This window comes from Rhinoderma darwinii, chromosome 1 (genome assembly GCF_050947455.1).
Source record: "Rhinoderma darwinii isolate aRhiDar2 chromosome 1, aRhiDar2.hap1, whole genome shotgun sequence".
NCBI lineage: Eukaryota > Metazoa > Chordata > Amphibia > Anura > Rhinodermatidae > Rhinoderma > Rhinoderma darwinii.
Window position 1 is genome coordinate 516,423,557 of NC_134687.1, and position 18,780 is coordinate 516,442,336.

Below are 18,780 nucleotides of genomic sequence, written 5' to 3' on the forward strand. Positions count from 1 at the left end.
ACCCTAATAAAAAGAGGTAGTAATAGTGGGTGACACGAGTCAGTGAACCCCACTAAATACAACCCGTGTTACAGGGAATTACTAAACTAGTGACAGATCCACTTTAAGCAAACACATGGCTCACAAAAAGACAGATAGTCGAAGGCATACAAGGTTTAATGTACTCCATTTAAGACAAGTTAAAACAGTATAACACTACTTTTTTTTAAGTAGCTTTATTCCTACAGTATCTCAGATTTGTTTAAAAACAGATATAGCACAAAGTGGAAGTACGATAGGTTAAAAGCCCTTGGGTCAATGAGTAAGAGAGAAAGCAAAAGCATAGGAAGGAAACTAGGAGTTAGGGAGGGAACGCATCATACCATGCACCATGCCTTCTGGAATTTTGTGGGCAGCCCTTATTTTTGAAACCTATGGTGCAGATTTACGAATACAGTCTTAAATTTATACAGCTAAATATTAGACTAGATGCGCTAAATTTATCACAGTGGCTCATTCTGAATGATAAATTTGGCACACAATTAGACACTTCTTACTGTCTTTTTACTACCTAGTAGTTGCCTTACTTTAAATCTTCGGCCACACACCCTTGTCCGCTAAGCCAAGCCCCCTCGTTGGTCAAATTGCAAACGTCTGTTCTTTTTGGTGCATGTCATTCATAAATGTGTCGAAAATGATTTGCACCAAAAAGAAGGTGCAACTTAGGCCAGAAGTCAGGCGCAGCACCAAAAGTAAATCTGACTCTATGTTCTTGGATAAAAAAAAAAGGATAGATCCGGAGTATATATAAAATGTAACTTTTACTGGTTTTTGTTAAAAAGGGACAAACCAGTTTCTCGTCACGTTTATCTCAAACATAAAGGAGACCCAAGTTGCCTCCGATTTACAATAATAGAATGGTTACAACCATCTATTAGAGGTGGGGATATCGATAGAATATTATTACAGAGAAAGTCAAAATGGATTTTTAAATTGGGATCAACCGTACCGAATGGGCTTAATGAACAGCTGGATTTTGGATGTTTCATCTGAACCAATTCTGTACGCATCCCTTATTGAGTAACCAGACTCTCTCAAAAAAGCTATTATGAATCTCAGTGAATAAATTATTTAAAATTTAAAATAAAAAATAAGACACCACCTACCTTTGCAATTAATACTTGCTTTATAAATAGTGTTACAACTAGCACTCTTGCCATTTAATATCCTAAAACTTAAAACCACTGAGTATACTAAATAAATTCCTCCAAAATAAATGAGTCTATTCCGCAGTTATCCTGGGACCTTGTCTTTGTGTGGGGGATGCATGGGTGCCGGTCTTGTCCCGGCACTCAGGCACCCAGCGCGAACACAGTCCCTTATGAAACTCGTTCCCCCTAGTCCACCCCTACTACGCTGACCGGCCGAGCCCTCTGTTCTCACAGATAGACCGGATTTTCCTGTCTAATCACCCACTCTAACACAGATCTGCAGCATCTGCATAAGACGCTGGAGACTTGACAGTTGAGAGGGAAACTGATGTAACGTCGCAGCCAGTGTCTGGCTGCCACGTCACATACGAAGGGGCAGAGTTATCTCCGTTTCCCTGACTACGCGTCTGCAGACCGGGTATATCTCCTCTTTAGGAGAGACAGCGGGGAGCTCGGCCCTGACGTGGATTGGGGCAGCGGCGGGTCATCGCCCCATACAAGACACATGCCCCCCAAACGTCATGGGGGGGAGTTTGTTTAGTGGGAGGATTCGGGGGAAGAACCGGATATAAAAGAGACAGGGAATTCCTCATTTGAGTGACATCAGACACGGACGTTGTTACTAACTTCCCAGACGGGAAGCCTGATCTCTTGCCACTGCAAGCATGCTTTCACAAGAAAGCAATTTTCCTAGCTAGACAGCTACACTAATCTTTATGCAGCCTCCCATGAACTTGGATGAAGATGCACTTTTTGACCTATCTCCCCTGAGGAATCATTTGGTCAGGAGGAAACGCGTTGGGAGAATACCTATCTAACATCAGAAGTTCACCAAAAACCTGGCATCGGAGACAATTGTTAAAAGGACAAAAAAGGGATAGGAGGGCAACCGCCCTAAAAATCTTTATATCACCCCTATATGTCTTTCATGCAAAGCAAAAAAAAACAAATATTTGCGGGAGAACCTTCTGAAGTGAACAATAATTAAATAATTCAGATTTAGAAACCTTATTAAGGTGGACTTATTTGCGGTCTTAAAAATCATCTTGAAAATGCAGATTATGAAAAATACATGAAAAATTGCATGCAACTTTGGCATATGAAAAGCTTTTATGTGCATATGTCGTAAATTATAAATGTTTTAACAAAAACCAGTAAAAGTTACATTTTATATATACTCCGGATCTATACTTTTTTTTTGTCAAAAATATTACGAAGAACGCATTCAAAATCACTATTATCTATGTGGTGGACTATAAATAATACCACGAATATCTATCTATGTTCTTGGATGTAAATCTTTACTGGTTGTTTTTCCTTTGAATTAAAATAATAATACAATAATGACCAATGCTTACTTACTCTTTTAGTGAGCTGAGTATCCATCATGAAATTGTGAACATGTTTCTCTGCTTTGGTAAGTTCTAGCTTTCTTGCAACCACAGCTACAACAAGAGCAGTGCAACCAGCACCCTGAAATCAACAGGACAAAAGAACAGTCATTTAGTGGTACAAAGTGTTACATTACAGTGAAGGTAATAATACCTAAATGGATATGTCCACCATAACAACCAATTGCTTATTGCTCCAATGCATCTAGTATAAGAAGCATGAAGCAGCTTTGTATATAGTCTTGATTGATAATATTCTCTGGTTTGATAACAAACAATCCCTGTGTATAGTTGGACATACCCTTTAAAAGACATAAAAGAGGGAGAATGATAGTGAACCATTTAACATTACCAAAGAAATTCTATTTAAATAATGTTCTTGGCATTTTAGGAAATATGACTAAACTAGCACAAACCATGTAATCCTTCCTAATATCGACTTTTCAAAGACGTTTGCATGGCTGTGAAAATATGTACATAGTAAATATCACATCCGAAAAGCAGCCTGTAGGGATGAACGTATGTAAAAACAGAACACATCCCAGTCTTCTTCCCAAAATGAGTGCAGGGGGATAAACGTTTATTTAGACCCTATTAGAACCTTTATATTATGAATATGATGGACTAGTCTTGTTTGTCAAACATATATAGTTGTAAAAAATTTTATGCAAGCCCAAAGTTTAGGTTTAGTGGGGGTCATTATAAAATGTGGGGGGGGGGGGGCGATACATATACAGCATCGTATGCAAACTGAAATGGTCTTTAAAATTGATGTTCACTTACTTTCTAAGGATATAACAATCATTAGATTTCCTGTTACAGTTCATAATCTGTAATATTGGTTATAAATATTGGATATATATAATATGGAGCAAGGACTAGGTGTCCTTTTAACACATACATTTATATCAGTCATACACTTGTTTTAATTCCAAATGTATTAAATTGTACTGATTATTTTATGTGTTTTTTTCTTAATCTTAATAGGCTAAAAATGTATTGAAGATTAATTTCATAATATTTATTTTCTTTGACAAAGCGCTCCAAATCACCTTCTTTTCTTCACTCAGTTCTGGATGTCGGTTACTGCCACTAGGGGGATTTTATTAAGTACTGATTTTATACAGCTTCTTTATTTAAATCCAAGACTTGAATTATATCCCAGGACACCTATACGCATTTCAAGATGTCAAGGCAATGAAAAAGAGCCATGAGTATGTGGGAAACAAAGTGAATGGTACTAGATTTTCTTTAAAGGGAAACCGTCACGCTGAACACAATGTCCTATCAACAGGCAGCTTGTTATAGAGCAGGAGATGCTAAGCAGACTGATATACAGTTTTGTGCAAAAATTTACAGTACAGTGTCATTTATTCATTCAAATCAATGCTCACTGTAGGCTAAAGTGTCCAGTGGGCCGTCTCAACCACTGACACCAAGTATCAGTGTGAATACAGAAATAGCTGTAAATTACTCAGTAGGACCGCCCACTAGACTCTCAAACCCAGAGGGACTTAAAGTGCACCTAACTTATCAGGGGACTTCTCATAATAAGCTGTCATATGCGTGTACATGAGGAATAAAACTATATCTAGCCAATATATGACTTGGATTCTGCATTTTTTAAGTTTTCCCCTCTGCTGGCTCCCTCTTTAATTGTCAGTTGTCTCTGAGCTGGTGGGCGGAGCCTAATGGCTATCACATCTTCTATACACTGCACACATAGAAGAGGAGAATCCTGCTCTCCTATCTTTATCTATCAAATATATAAAAGCAGCAGCTTAGAGGAGATTATACAGCAGTAATGAGCAGTGTAGCTGAGAATCCAGCCCTGGGGTGACATATAAATCTTACCATCTATGTCTTTCTCACTCTGCTCCTACTCCCTCCTCCTGCTCCCCCTCTATGAACTTGTATGGGCAGTGTGTCTGTGTCTTTCTCTCCCTGCTCCCTCCTTCTGCTCCCCCTCCCATCTCAATATAATTGCATAGGCAGGCAGTCCAAAAACACACCCCCACTTTCTGCAGCCCCTTAAATCTGCTCTGTAACTATGGATGGATTTTGCTTGACAACAGCGGGTGGACAGCAGACTACAGGAAGGGAAACGCCTAGTGGCAGTAACTTCAAACAATTTGCATGTATAAAACAACTACATTTTAACAGTAAGTAAAATACAACGTTGATCTATATCAGCTACACTATTAGATTAGCATGAGTTGTTTGAAAAGTTAGTGTCCATTTAAATTAATAAAATACAGGTTGTTCTTTATCTTTTTATCTTTTGATCGGCCTGTATGATGGACGTGATAGGTTCCCTTTAATTTTATTGAAAAACAGTGTATACTTATTGTATTGTAATCCAAAACAACTTTTATTTGTTGTGCAGAAAAAATTACCCCAAAGAAGACAAAAGTGAACATAGGCAAAAGTGAAATACAATTAAATAGATTTGTATTTGTGCTATTATGAATTCATTATTTACTATTATATACTGTCATTTATTCATTTTACTTAAGTCCGCAGTAGAGGTATGTTCTCTTGTATATTTATGAAATATATGTGGTATTTAGACATATTGGACAATGGCATTGCTGCCATTTGCCAGATATATTTGAGATATATTTCACTCCAATATGTTATAATAGGTCTCATAACTTCAATTGAACTCTCAGACATAGTTATTACAATTCTGCATTAGTGAAATCACTAGGGCGTGTAAATTAAAGTCCTTGGTCAGCACTGGTGAATATAAACAGACACAAATGCAATCAGACCAGTCAGGGATGGAATGTACTCAAAATTCTAGTAGGCTGATGTACTTTTAATTTTAGGTCTTTGTTATGGCCTTAGTATGGCTCTTATTAGCATAACTCCCAACCATCCCGGTTTCATGGTATTGTTCTGCAAAGCGGTCGTAAAGTAGATGGGGATTATGGGCATTTGCATAAGAATGGGCATTCATGGGATGTTTTGTGGGCATTCCTGGGCGGATTGGGTGCAGGGCTTAAAGAGTTCCATAATTTGGGATGCAAATGTTTGGAGGTATGTATTGCAATAGCTATTTTTTATTTCGGGTAGAAAATAAATATACATAAAACATCTTCACCTGTAATTAACAGAAGACAAATAAAAAACTAAAAAAATAGACCACATTTCTGCCGCAGTTATTTGTCACTGTGTGCTTTGTTAGATCACATAACAAATATCTTATTATGTCACAACATAACATTGGGTTGATCAACCAAATACAAGACATTCTATTTCAAATTACCTAATGGGATTTGGAGATGTATGTATTTCAATAGTCAAGCTCACTCGATGTCAGATATTAAAAATATAGGTAAGTAAATATGAGGGATTTTTTTTTAGGTAAAACAAGATAAGCCTTTCTACTCCCAAATGACAGGGCTAGACATATCTCTTCATCTGGGACACATGGAAGGTTCCTTACCTACTAAGTCAAGCAAATCACTGAACATCCTTGTCTGTTATTAAACATCACTGCCTGGCAATGTCTTTTATGTCTCTAGACTATTAATTCCTAGAGCCATGAATGTTACAGCCTCCCACAAGTGGCAATTCAAGAATGTGTGGTAACCAAACTAAAGAGCACTGAAGTTTTGTTACTAGGAAGAAGAAACGTAACCATACACAACATTATTTTGAATTAAAAATTTTCACTTTAGCTATCTGCTGCCACTAATAGTCTATATATCTCTTAGAGGTCTGCAATTGTGCAGCAGCAGAAGGGGGGAGTCTGCGGTCACTGACACTGAAGAGAAGACAGAAGCAGTTTCTCACTGCTCCTACCTTCTCGATTGTTATATACACATCGCTCAGTGAGCAGTGTGTGCACAATACAGGAGGAGACAGTGATTTATACTACATTTTAGAGACACAAAAATGTATTTATATTTATAGGGGTGCAAAGTTAAATGCATTTACATATTTTTTTTTAAATTGTGTTCCCTGTAAACGTAATACTTCTCATATAAATGGGTATTTATTTATTTTTTTAAAACATATAGAAATAGCACACTATATGTAGTGGAAAAAAAAGATGAAAAATGTACCAAATATTACGACACGTACCAAATATTGATAAATACTGTCTCGTCATGAAGGAGTAAACATCTCACTGTCATAATGTGTTGTGACTACAATGCTCAATCCAATTTTGTTTCATTCTCTATTTCCCAGATACCATCCTACACACAACCTCTGGTCTGCCCAAGGCAACCTTCCCTGCACCACACTTATCATCTCCTCATATTCTCACATACACGACTTCTCTAATACTTCCCTTCTCTTCAGAACTCCCTCACTCATTCCATCCGACACAAAACCTTCAGACCTTCAAACCCACATTGAAAATTCACCTCTTCCGACACACTTTTAACCTGGCCTACAAGTCTACCTCAAATGGTATTCCAACACTGCCTCACCTGACACGTTTAGAGCTGCCCACACATTTTACCTGAAACCTTTTATCTATTCCCTAGAGATAAAAACTCTTCTTATAGATTTTAAGCACATTTGGGCAGGGCTTCCAATTACTGTATCTCATGGTTTTGATTTGTTTTGAGTTGTTTTGTAAATTTTATAATTTGTTACCCCAATATTATGCTATGTAAATAGTTATAAAAACTAATGGCACTTTGTAAATAATATTAATAACAACAACAGTTTAGTGTTTTTGCCTCCATATCTTACATAATTATTTATGTGATCATTTTCCCTTTTTTAGTCAACGTCCCAGTATATATTTTATTTTTGTGTGTTTGTTGTTTTTGTTATTAAGCAGTTGACTGTATATTGTCTTATTATTAGTTATAATATATTTTACCAATTGTTTGGTCCTTCTACAAATTAGACTAAACAGTATTTATTGCCTATCATGAAACTTGTAATAAAAGATAATTAAAAAAGTAATAAATTGCAATTGATAATATAACAACCTGTTTTTTCTTTCGATAAAGACAGATATTTTACACAACTAAGGGCTTACAGGCACAGCTCACACATCTACAATTGGGTCTATGAAAGGGTTAGACCAGCTAAGGCTGATTCTTCCCTATGGGCTGTCTGAACCTATGCTGGGTTCTCCCTGTCCTCAATGATTTGAATGTGATGGCGAATCAGCACCATCTACGGACTGCCTATTCTGTATGTATGACACTTCCTTCAACTCTACCTTCTATCAAGATGTACTAAATATAACACCTGGTATACACTACCGTTCAAAAGTTTGGGGTCACCCAGACAATTTTGTGTTTTCCATGAAAACTCACACTTATATTTATCAAATGAGTTGCAAAATGACTAGAAAATATAGTCAAGAAATTGACAAGGTTAGAAATAATGATTTTTATTTGAAATAATAATTTTCTCCTTCAAACTTTGCTTTCGTCAAAGAATGATCCATTTGCAGCAATTACAGCATTGCAGACCTTTGGCATTCTAGCTGTTAATTTGCTGAGGTAATCGGGAGAAATTTCACCCCATGCTTCCAGAAGGCCCTCCCACAAGTTGGATTGGCTTGATGGGCACTTCTTGCGTACCATACGGTCAAGCTGCTCCCACAACAGCTCTATGGGGTTGAGATCTGGTGACTGCACTGGCCACTCCATTACAGATAGAATACCAGCTGCCTGCTTCTTCCCTAAATAGTTCTTGCATAATTTGGAGGTGTGCTTTGGGTCATTGTCCTGTTGTAGGATGAAATTGGCTCCAATCAAGCGCTGTCCACAGGGTATGGCATGGCGTTGCAAAATGGAGTGATAGCCTTCCTTATTCAAAATCCCTTTTACCTTGTACAAATCTCCCACTTTACCAGCTCCAAAGCAACCCCAGACCATCACATTACCTCCACCATGCTTGACAGATGGCTTCAGGCACTCTTCCAGCATCTTTTCAGTTGTTCTGCGTCTCACAAATGTTCTTTTGTGTGATCCAAACACCTCAAACTTTGATTCGTCTGTCCATAACACTTTTTTCCAATCTTCCTCTGTCCAATGTCTGTGTGCTTTTGCCCATATTAATATTTTCCTTTTATTAGCCAGTCTCAGATATGGCATTTCTTTGCTACTCTGCCCTGAAGGCCAGCATCCCGGAGTCGCCTCTTCCCTGTAGATGTTGACACTGGCGTTTTGCGGGTACTATTTAATGAAGCTGCCGGTTGAGGACCTGAGAGGCGTCTATTTCTCAAACTAGAGACTCTAATGTACTTGTCTTGTTGCTCAGTTGTGCAGCTGAGCCTCCCACTTCTCTTTCTACTCTGGTTAGAGCCTGTGTGTGCTGTCCTCTGAAGGGAGTAGTACACACCGTTGTAGGAAATCTTCAGTTTCTTGGCAATTTCTCGCATGGAATAGCCTTCATTTCTAAGAAGAGGAATAGACTGTCGAGTTTCACATGAAAGCTCTCCTTTTCTACCCATTTTGAGAGTTTTATCGAACCCACAAATGTAATGCTCCAGATTCTCAACTAGCTCAAAGGAAGGTCAGTTTTATAGCTCCTCTAAACAGCAAAACTGTTTACAGCGGTGCTAACATAATTGCACGAGGGTTTTCAAGTGTTTTCTAATCATCCATTAGCCTTCTAACACAGTTAGCAAACACAATGTACCATTAGAACACTGGAGTGGTGGTTGCTGGAAATGGGCCTCTATACACCTATGTAGATATTGCATTAAAAACCAGACGTTTGCAGCTAGAATAGTCATATAGCACATTAACAATGTATAGAGTGTATTTCTGATTAATTTAATGTTATCTTCATTGAAAAAAAAACGGTGCTTTTCTTTCAAAAATAAGGACATTTCTAAGTGACCCTAAACTTTTGAACGGTGGTGTACATTGTCACATAAAAAATAATAGTGTAATATCAATGATTCAAGATTTTTAATCAATCCTGCATGCTCCTGGGCAATATATCAGAACTAAAAAAAAAAAAAACACAAAAAAAAACACACAAGCACAATTTTATAGCCTGTCTACAGAAAAATAAATGGTGACCCAGTCTCAGGAAAGTTAAGCAGATATCTCAGAGAGAACCTAAATGACATTTAAAAAGGTTATCCCACTCAGCACATCAAAATCACAAAGTGATATTTATTCTTTCATTTTAACCTGTTTTTATTTTTTGATTGTAGATTGTTTTTAATTCTATTTTCTCTACGTTGATATGGAGGCAGCCATCTTGCCTGAGCTGCTATTAGCAGCGTTTAGAGATATGCTTTACTACAGGAAAAAAACAGCAAGAGAAGATAGAAAAAAAGGTATGTGATGGAAAGGGTTACAGTATCATTATTGTAGAATAACATGAACAATTGACATAATTCATAAACTATTTTTTTCATCTTTGCTATCTTTTTATTGTGAAGTAGAAGGTTGCTTTTTAATATCCAATTGTTTGCAATGATTTTTTTTTAGAAGATGCTTGTGGCGGTTTTAAGTCGCTTTTTTTCTCGGTCATCCCTGTTCTGTACTTTGAATGATTTTGGCTTCATGATTTAGATGCCCTCCAGTAGATGAGTGTTGAAATCTGGAGCTGGGAGCTGTCTGCAGGTTATTTGTATACAGACATGTTAAGTAGTTTTACAGATCACAGAGTTCACAGATTCTAAAGTAACTTGAAAGAAATATGATAAGGTTGTATTATGAAACCTTGATCTGGGGAGTGAAAATATCTACTGACACATGGAACATGTATTATGTCCTCATGCTTTCACCATCAACTCCTCTACCTTTCATCACGTAGCCGTATCCAGTAAACTTTATACCACAGTCTTTTCTCTTAACGCTTCATTTGCTGCTTACTATAATATGTCCATACTGTCTGTTCTGTAGAGATTGACAATCAGTAACTCAAACGATGTCCTATTCTGAATAGCTTGGAAAAACTGAGTGTAATGCGAAAGGAGTAGCTCTCACAGCTGCTGTGCGGCAGTTGTCAGTGAATGATGTATGGGCACATTTCAAATGTGTCAGTAGCTGGTGGCAGAGGTTGATGCAGAGACATACCTCACACAGTCTCACATAAGTGCACATGTCATGTACAGTTTAAAGGGTACCTTGTCAATTTTATAAAAATAATTATTGTTCAGACTTACAATGGTCAAGGTTTCTACATCTTCTTAAAGGGGAACTAAACCTAAAGTCTCTAGTACCTACTTTTGCTTGCATTTCAGGAAGGAAGGCCGACTGAAGAGGTTTTTAATGGGATTACGATGACAACGTCCAGAAAACTGTCTGCCCACATTATCTCACATATCTCCAGTTCTAATATTCTTTATATGTGACTGTCAGCAGCTTTTTAATCGTTTTTTTTTCCATAGGATGCATACTTTTTTATGTTTAACGCTTTTTAATATACACATAAATAATTTACAGAGTAACAGTGAGAAATTGTTGTGCTGTTTTTGTCCCTATTCTGATACTTGAAGAGAAGTTTTTTTTATATGGACTATTCTGTTAAGCTGATAAGATTTGGATCAGCCACAATTGAACGTGGGATCATTCATATGAATGATCCGACCATCATCATGCCAGACTGAACTGGCAGATCAGTTTGTAAGTGTTCACCACCATTGGTATTACAGTCTTGATCTGAATTCAGTGCCCTTTCTGGGTGCTTAAAGCCTTTAACCCCTTAATGACCCGCCTATTTTAGACGTTAATTACAAAGCCATTTTTTACGTTTTTCCATTGTCTCATTCAAAGAGCTATACACTTTTTATTTTTGCGTCGACTTAGCTGTATAAGGTCTTGTTTTTTGCGGGACAAGTTGTAATTTTTAATAGCACCATTTTGGGGTACATATTATTTATTGATTAACTTTTATTAACTTTTTTGGGGGGGGGATAGAAAAAAACCAGCAATTTCACCACACTTTTTTGCATCCTAAATTTACGCCGTTTACCGTATGGTATAAATAACACAACAACTTTATTCAGCGGGTTGTTGCGATTGCAACGATACCAAATTTGTATAGTTTTTGTATGTTTTACTACTTTTACACAGTGAAAACACTTTTTTTTCAAAATTATTTGTTTTTGTGTCTCCATATTTGAAGAGCCGTAACGATTTTATTTTTTTGCCGATGTAATTGGAGGGCTTTCTTTCTAATCGTTTTTATCGGTACCATTTTGGAGTAGATGCGACTTTTTGATCACTTTTTATCACATTTTTTTTAAGGCTGGATTCAAAGAAAACAGCAATTTTTGCATGTTTTTTTATTTTATTTTTTTACGACGTTCACCGTGTGTGTTAAATGATTTAATAAGTTTATATTTGGGATCGTTACGGACGCGGTGATACCAAATATGTGTAACTTTTTTTACTTTATTTTGTTTGTTAATAATAAAGCAGTTTGTAAGGGGGAAAAGGTGAGTTTTGTTTTTTTTTCACTTTTTATTAAACTTTTTTTTTCACTTTTTTACTAGTCCCACTAGGGGACTTCACTATGCAATTATACGATCACTATTAGAATACACTGCAATACTTCTGTATTGCAGTGTATTACTGCCTGTCCGTGTAAAACGGACAGGCATGTGCTAGGTCATGCCTCCGGCATGACCTAGCAGGCATTCATTACAGGCAGACCTGGGGGCCTTTATTAGGCCCCCGGCTGCCATCGGAGACACAGACACTCGGCGATCTTATCGCCGGGATGAGAGGGAGCTCCCTCCCTCTCTCTAAAACCACTCAGATGTGGTGCATGCTATTGTGCACCTCATCTGAAGGGTTAAACGGGTGAGATCGATACTAATATCGATCTTACACGTTCGAGCTGGGATGCCCCCAGCCCTCAGCTACCTCTGGCAGCTGAGAGCAGGGAGATTTGACAGTTCCCTGTTTACTTATTCCGATGCAGCGACATAAAAAGTCTATTGCATCCGAAAAAGGCCTGTTAGTGACCGACGTAAAAACACTATGGGCTGGTCACTAACGGGTTAATGACAGAAGAATATGAATGGTTTTTGACATTCTGTTGACATGATTGACTTGCTTTAGACATAATAGACTGCCATTTAACCCCTTCCCGACATTTGCCGTAAATATACGTCATGGAAAGCCAGTGCTTCCCGCAAAATGTCGTATACTTAGAAGCTGAGAAGCTGAGCCGGTGCCATCATCGTCGGATCTCAGCTGTATCTTACAGCTGACATCCGACTGTAATGGCGGGGACCGAAATTTGCTTAGATCCCCGCCATTAACCCCTTAAGTGCAGCGCTCAAACGCGATCGCTGCACTTAAGGTGTTTGCAGCTCATCGGAACCCCAGCAATGAAATTGACGGGGTTCCGGTGGCTGCAATGGCAACCGGAGGCCTAATACTGGCCTCCAGGTCTGCCTAGCACCGAAGCCGGTCAAGATCCGCCTGGCGGCGGAGCCTGATCGGCTTCCGTAGCTGCCGGCAAGATGGCGCCGGGTCAGGAGCTGATCCGGCGTCATCAGCGGTGGAAGTCAGCTGTACTGTACAGCTGACATCCACCTGTAACGGCAGGAACCGGAGCTAGCTCCGATCCCTGCCATTAACCCCTTTGATGCAGCAATGAAAAGCGATTGCTGAATCGTAGCGGTTGCTAGCAGATCGCCAGCCCTGTCAGGCAATCAGGACTGGCGACTGCTGTTATGGCAACAGGAGACACAATGGTCTCCTGCTCTGCCATTACGGAAGCCGATTTAGGCCCCGCCGGGAGGCGAAGCCTAATCAGCTTGCTGTCAGTGAATGACTGACAGATCTAATACATTGCACTACATAGGTAGTGCAATGTATTAGAAAAAAAAAATCTGACCATTGGACCTTCAAGTCCCCTAGTGGGATTTGAGAAAAAGTGTAAAAAAAAGTATAAAAAAGTGTAAAAAAAAGTGCAAAAAAATAAAAGTTTGAAAACAATAAAAGTTTCAAATAATTAAATAAAACACAATCCCCCTTTTACTCTTATCAAGTCCTTTATTATTGAAAAATAATAATAAATCATATGTATTTGGTATCGCAACGACCGTAACGACCTGAGGTATCAAAATATTATATTATTTATTGCACGCGGTGAACAGCATAAAAAAAAACGTAAAATTTTTTACCAGAGTTTCTGTTTTTTGGTCACTTTGCCCTACAAATATTAGAATAAAAAGTGATCAAAAAGTCGCATGTATCCAAAAATGGTACCTATAAAAACTATAGCTCGTCCCACAAAAAACAAGCCCTCATACACCTCCGTCGACAAAAAAATTAAAAAGTTATGGTTCTCACAACTTGGCGACAGAAAAAATACATTCTTTTTGCAAAAGTAATTTTATTGTGCAAAAAGTTGTAAAACATAAAAAAGTCCTATAAAATAGGTATCGCCGGAATCGTACTGACCCGCAGAATAAAGTTAACATGTAATTTATAACGCATGGTGAACGCTGTATAAAAAAAACCAAAAAAAGCTGTGCCAGAATTGCTTTTTTTGTTTACCTGGCATCCCAAAAAATAGGATAAAAGGTGATCAAAAAGTTGCATGTACCCCAAAATGGTACCAATAATAACTACAGCTCGTCCCGCAACAAACCAGCCCTCATACCGCTACGTCTATCAAAAATAAAATTAGTTATGGCCCCAATAAGTCAGGAAATAAAAAAATATGCAGTTGTGCCCGAGGGGAACATTTCTTCTGTTTCAAGAGGCGATTTATCAAGGACCTAAAATTAGGGAACCAGGAAGGGGAGAGCCCAAACATATCCGCTGGAAGCGACGGTGCCCGTATTATACCAGGACAACACTTTCCCAGCAAAATTCCCCAAACTACAAAGGTGCGGAGTGTGGACCAAAAGGGGGATAAGAAATGACACCATTTATCAGTGCGACACCGGCCTGTGCAGAAAGGATTGCTTCACAGCGTAACACACATCTATGGATTATTTTATTCTTTTTTTTTACCCCATTATTATACCACCTGACTATGCCCCTTATATACTCCGCCCCGCTTACATGTACCCCCACATTATAAATGGAAACACCAGCAATACTCAAACAAATATAGTACCAAGCAAAATCCGCTCTCCAAAAGCCAAATGGTGCTCCCTCGACTCTGAACCCTACAGCGTGCCCAAACAGCAGTTTCCTTCAACATATATGGAATCGTAATACCCGGGAGAACCCTTTTAACAATTTTTGGGGTGTGTGTCTCCAGCGTCATAAGCTGGGCATGACATATTTGCCACTGAATGGCATATCTAGGGAAAAATATAAATTTTTAATTTGCACCATCCGCGGTGCATTCATTTATGGGAAAGACCTGTGGGGTGAAAATGCCCACTACACCCCTTAATAAATGCCTTGAGGGGTGCAGTTTCCATAATGGGGTCACTTCTCAGGGGTTTCTTTTTATTATTTCACATCTGAGCCTCTGCAGTTGTGAACCAATACTTTGTAAATCGCCAAATTAGGCCTCCACTCCGCATGGTACTCTTCACTCCTGAGCCCTGTCATATGTCCAGGCAAAAGATTAGGGCCACATGTAGGGTGTTTCTAAAACTGGGAAACACCGCATAATAATTAGAGAGCTGTCTTGTTATGGTGGCACAAGCCGGGCACCACATATTGGCATATCTATGGAAAAAAATCCCATTTTCACTCTGCAACATCGAACATGAGAAAATGAAAACAGCCGTTTATTACCACACGTGGGGTATTGTTTTACTCGGGAGAAATTGCTTTACAAATTTTGTGGTGCGTTTTCTCCTTCAGTCCTTCTGGAAATGAGAAAAAATTAGCTAAACCTACATTTTCTTTGAAAAATTGTAGATTATTATTTTCAGGGCCTACTTCCAATAATTTCTGCAAAAAAACTGTGGGGTCAAATCACTCACTATACCCCAAGATAATTTCCTCAATGGGTGTAGTCTCCAAAATGGGGTCACTTGTGGGGGGATTCCCACTGTTTTGTCCCCTCAGGGGCTTCGTAAATGTGACATGGCCTCCGCACACCATTCCTGCTAAATGTGGACTCCAAAAGCCAAATGGCACTCCATCCCTTCTAAGCCCTGCCGTGTGTCCAAACATCCGTTTATTACCACATGTGGGGCATTGTTTTACTCGGGAGAAATTGTTTTACAAATTTTACGGTGCTTTTTCTCCTTCAGTCCTTGTGGAAATGAGAAAAAAAAATCGCTAAACCTACAATTTCTTTGAAGAAATGTCGATTTTAATTTTCACGGCCTACTTCCAATAATTTCTGTAAAAAACCTGTGCGGTCAAAATGCTCACTACACCCCTAGATAATTTCCTTGAGGTGTCTAGTTTTCCAGATGGGGTCACTTTTGGGGGATTTTCACTGTTTTGGCACTGCAAGAGCCCTTCAAACCTGACATGGTGCCTAAAATATATTCGAACAAAAATAAGGCTCCAAAATCCCCTAGGTGTTCCTTTGCTTCTGAGGCCGGTGCTTCATTCCAGTAGCACGCTACGGCCACATGTGGGATATTTCCTAAAACTGCAGAAACTGGGCAACAAATATTGAGTTGCATTTCTCTGGTAAAACCTTCTGTGTTATAAAAAAAAAATTATTAAAAATTTATTTCTGCAAAAAAATATGAAATTTGTACATTTCACCTCTACTTTGCTTTAATTCCTGTGAAATGTGTAAAGGGTTAAGACATTTTCTAAATGCTGTTTTGAATACTTGAGGGGTGAAGTTTTTAAAATGGGGTGACTTTTTGGGGGTTTCTAATATATAAGGCCCTCAAAACCACTTCACAACTGAACTGGCCCCTGTAAAAATAGCCTTTTGAAATTTTCTTGAAAATGTGAGAAATTGCTGCTAAAGTTCTAAGCCTTGTGAGGTCATAGAAAAATAAAAGGATGTTCAAAAAACGATGCCAATCTAAAGTAGACATATGGGTGATGTTAATTAGAAACAATTTTGTGTGGTATAACTGCCTGTCTTACAAGCAGATACATTTAAATTGAGAAAAATGCTAATTTTTTCACAATTAAATACTGAACATATCGAGCAAATTTTGCCAGTAACTTAAAGTGCAATGTGTCACGAGAAAACAATCTCAGAATCGCTTGGATAGGTGAAAGCATTCCGGAGTTATTACCACATAAAGTGACACATGTCAGATTTGAAAAATGAGGCTCTGTCAGGAAGGTCAAAAGTGGCTAAAGAGGGAAGGGGTTAATTGCTGTATTCAATACTACTCCGACAATGATAGTAATGGCAACAGCAATGGGGACTAGGACAGTGCCAGATTAAGGGCCAAATGGCCTGGGGGTGTAGGGTGGTACCAGAATAAAGCTTATTATGTAAATACTGCATCAGAACCAAGTTCCATTCATAAATAAGGTACTAGAATTAAGTTCATAAATACGGTACCAGAACTAAGAAATGTAAATCTCAGTACATAAATACTCAGAACCAAGCTCAGTACATAAATACGCAGAACCAAGCATAGAACAAAGCATGTTAAATTCTGTACCAGAATTAATCTCAGTTAGGGCTGCGTTCACATCTGCATCAGGGCTCCGTTCCGACGTTCTGTCGGAGCTTTCTGTCGGAACGGAGCCCTGACTGACACAAACTGAAACCATAGATTTCTGTTTCCATCACCATTGCATCATCCAGTGCAAATGGTTTCCGTTTGTCTCCGTTGTGCAGGGGTTCCGTCGTTTTGACAGAATCCATAGCGCAGTCGACTAGGGTATTGATTCCGTCAAAACGACGGAACCCCTGCACAACAGAGACAAACGGAAACCATTGGCACCAGATCCGTCACCATTGAAATCAATGTTGATGGAAATGGCAACCTCTGGATTCCGTTTGTGTCAGTCAGGGCTCCATTCCAACAGAAAATTTCGAAGGAACGTTGGAACGGAGCCCCTGATGCAGATGTGAATTAGCCTAACAAATACAATACCAAAACTAGGCACAGTTAATAAATATGGTATCAGATCTAAGATCATTAGAGAGATGAATTATGAAATCAGTTTAACCCCTGCTGCGTAATAATCATACTTTCCATTAACGATTGTCACATACATGCACGTGACAATGCATTAAGGGGTTACTTGTATCTGCATCCTAAGGACACAGATACAATTGAACCAGTATTGGAGTCCTAAATCTCTGAGATATGGCTGCTATTTTAACAACCTGTTTGCCAGAACCGTTAAGTGTGGGCTGAAACCCACTCGTGCACACAGGAACATAACTAGAAGGTGCTGGTACAACACACACGATTAGTCACATGACTAAAAAAAATGAAGGATGGGGGTGTGTTCGGAATCTAATCCGAGACAAAACCCCTATATGAATTTATACCCCACACCTGTATATTGATGCAGACACCAGACTTCCCAAACTAAATCAGAACTCAGACCAGACCCCTAAATTGAAGGGGTTGTCCTAAGTGTGTGTTCACATCAGCCTTGTCTTTCCGTTGAGGGGTTCTGTCTGAGCTTTCCGTCGGGGGAACCCTTCAACGAAAAACAAACGGAAACCATAGCTTCCGTTTGCATCATCATTGATCTCAATGGTGACAGATACTTTGCTAATGGCTTCCTTTTCAAACTGTTGTGAAAGGGTTTCGTTTTTATGATGGAATCAATAGCGCAGTCAAATGCTTTTGGTATTGGCTTTTAGAGAAGGGTTCCCCACTATTATGTCTAATTGTCCTAATAGAGCTTAACCCCTTCCCAACATTTGACGCATCCATACGCCAAAGTCGGGTAGGGGAAGTATTGGGCAGGCTCACGGAGTGTACTCGCTCCATAAGATGCCGGTGTCGGCTGTTTGTTACAGCCGACACTTCAGAGTAACGAGCGGCATTGCGCTCGAGCGCAATCCCGCTCGTTTAACTCGTTAAATGCTGCGGTCAATACCGACCGCAGCATTTAAATCGTCAGAAAGAGGGGGGGGTGACCCGCTCTAACAGCTCATCGCGCCCCCCGCAACGCAATCGCGCAGGGGGGGGGCGATGGTTGCTATGGCCCGCCATCTTTGTACACCAATTAAGCCTTGCCTCCGGCAGGGCTTAATAGATGCCTGTCAGAATCACGATATACTGCAATACATTAGTATTGCAGTATATCATGCAAACGATCTAACGATCGCTGGTTGAAGTCCCCTAGGGGGAATAATAAAAAAAGTTACAATTTGTTAAATAAAATTTTTTTGGGTGTAAAAAAAAAAAAATAGATATATTAAAAGTA

General features: G+C 39.0%; 1 protein-coding gene across 2 annotated transcripts in view; it reads right to left on the reverse strand.

Annotated features, from left to right (window-relative positions):
* Positions 1-18,780, reverse strand: part of KCNN2 (potassium calcium-activated channel subfamily N member 2) — a 192,446-nt gene that overhangs the window by 40,263 nt on the left and 133,403 nt on the right. For both annotated transcript variants that reach the window (XM_075836526.1, XM_075836535.1), the window contains one exon: positions 2,553-2,663. In XM_075836526.1, coding sequence (XP_075692641.1) covers positions 2,553-2,663 — 111 coding nt within the window. The remainder of the gene's footprint in view (positions 1-2,552; positions 2,664-18,780) is intronic.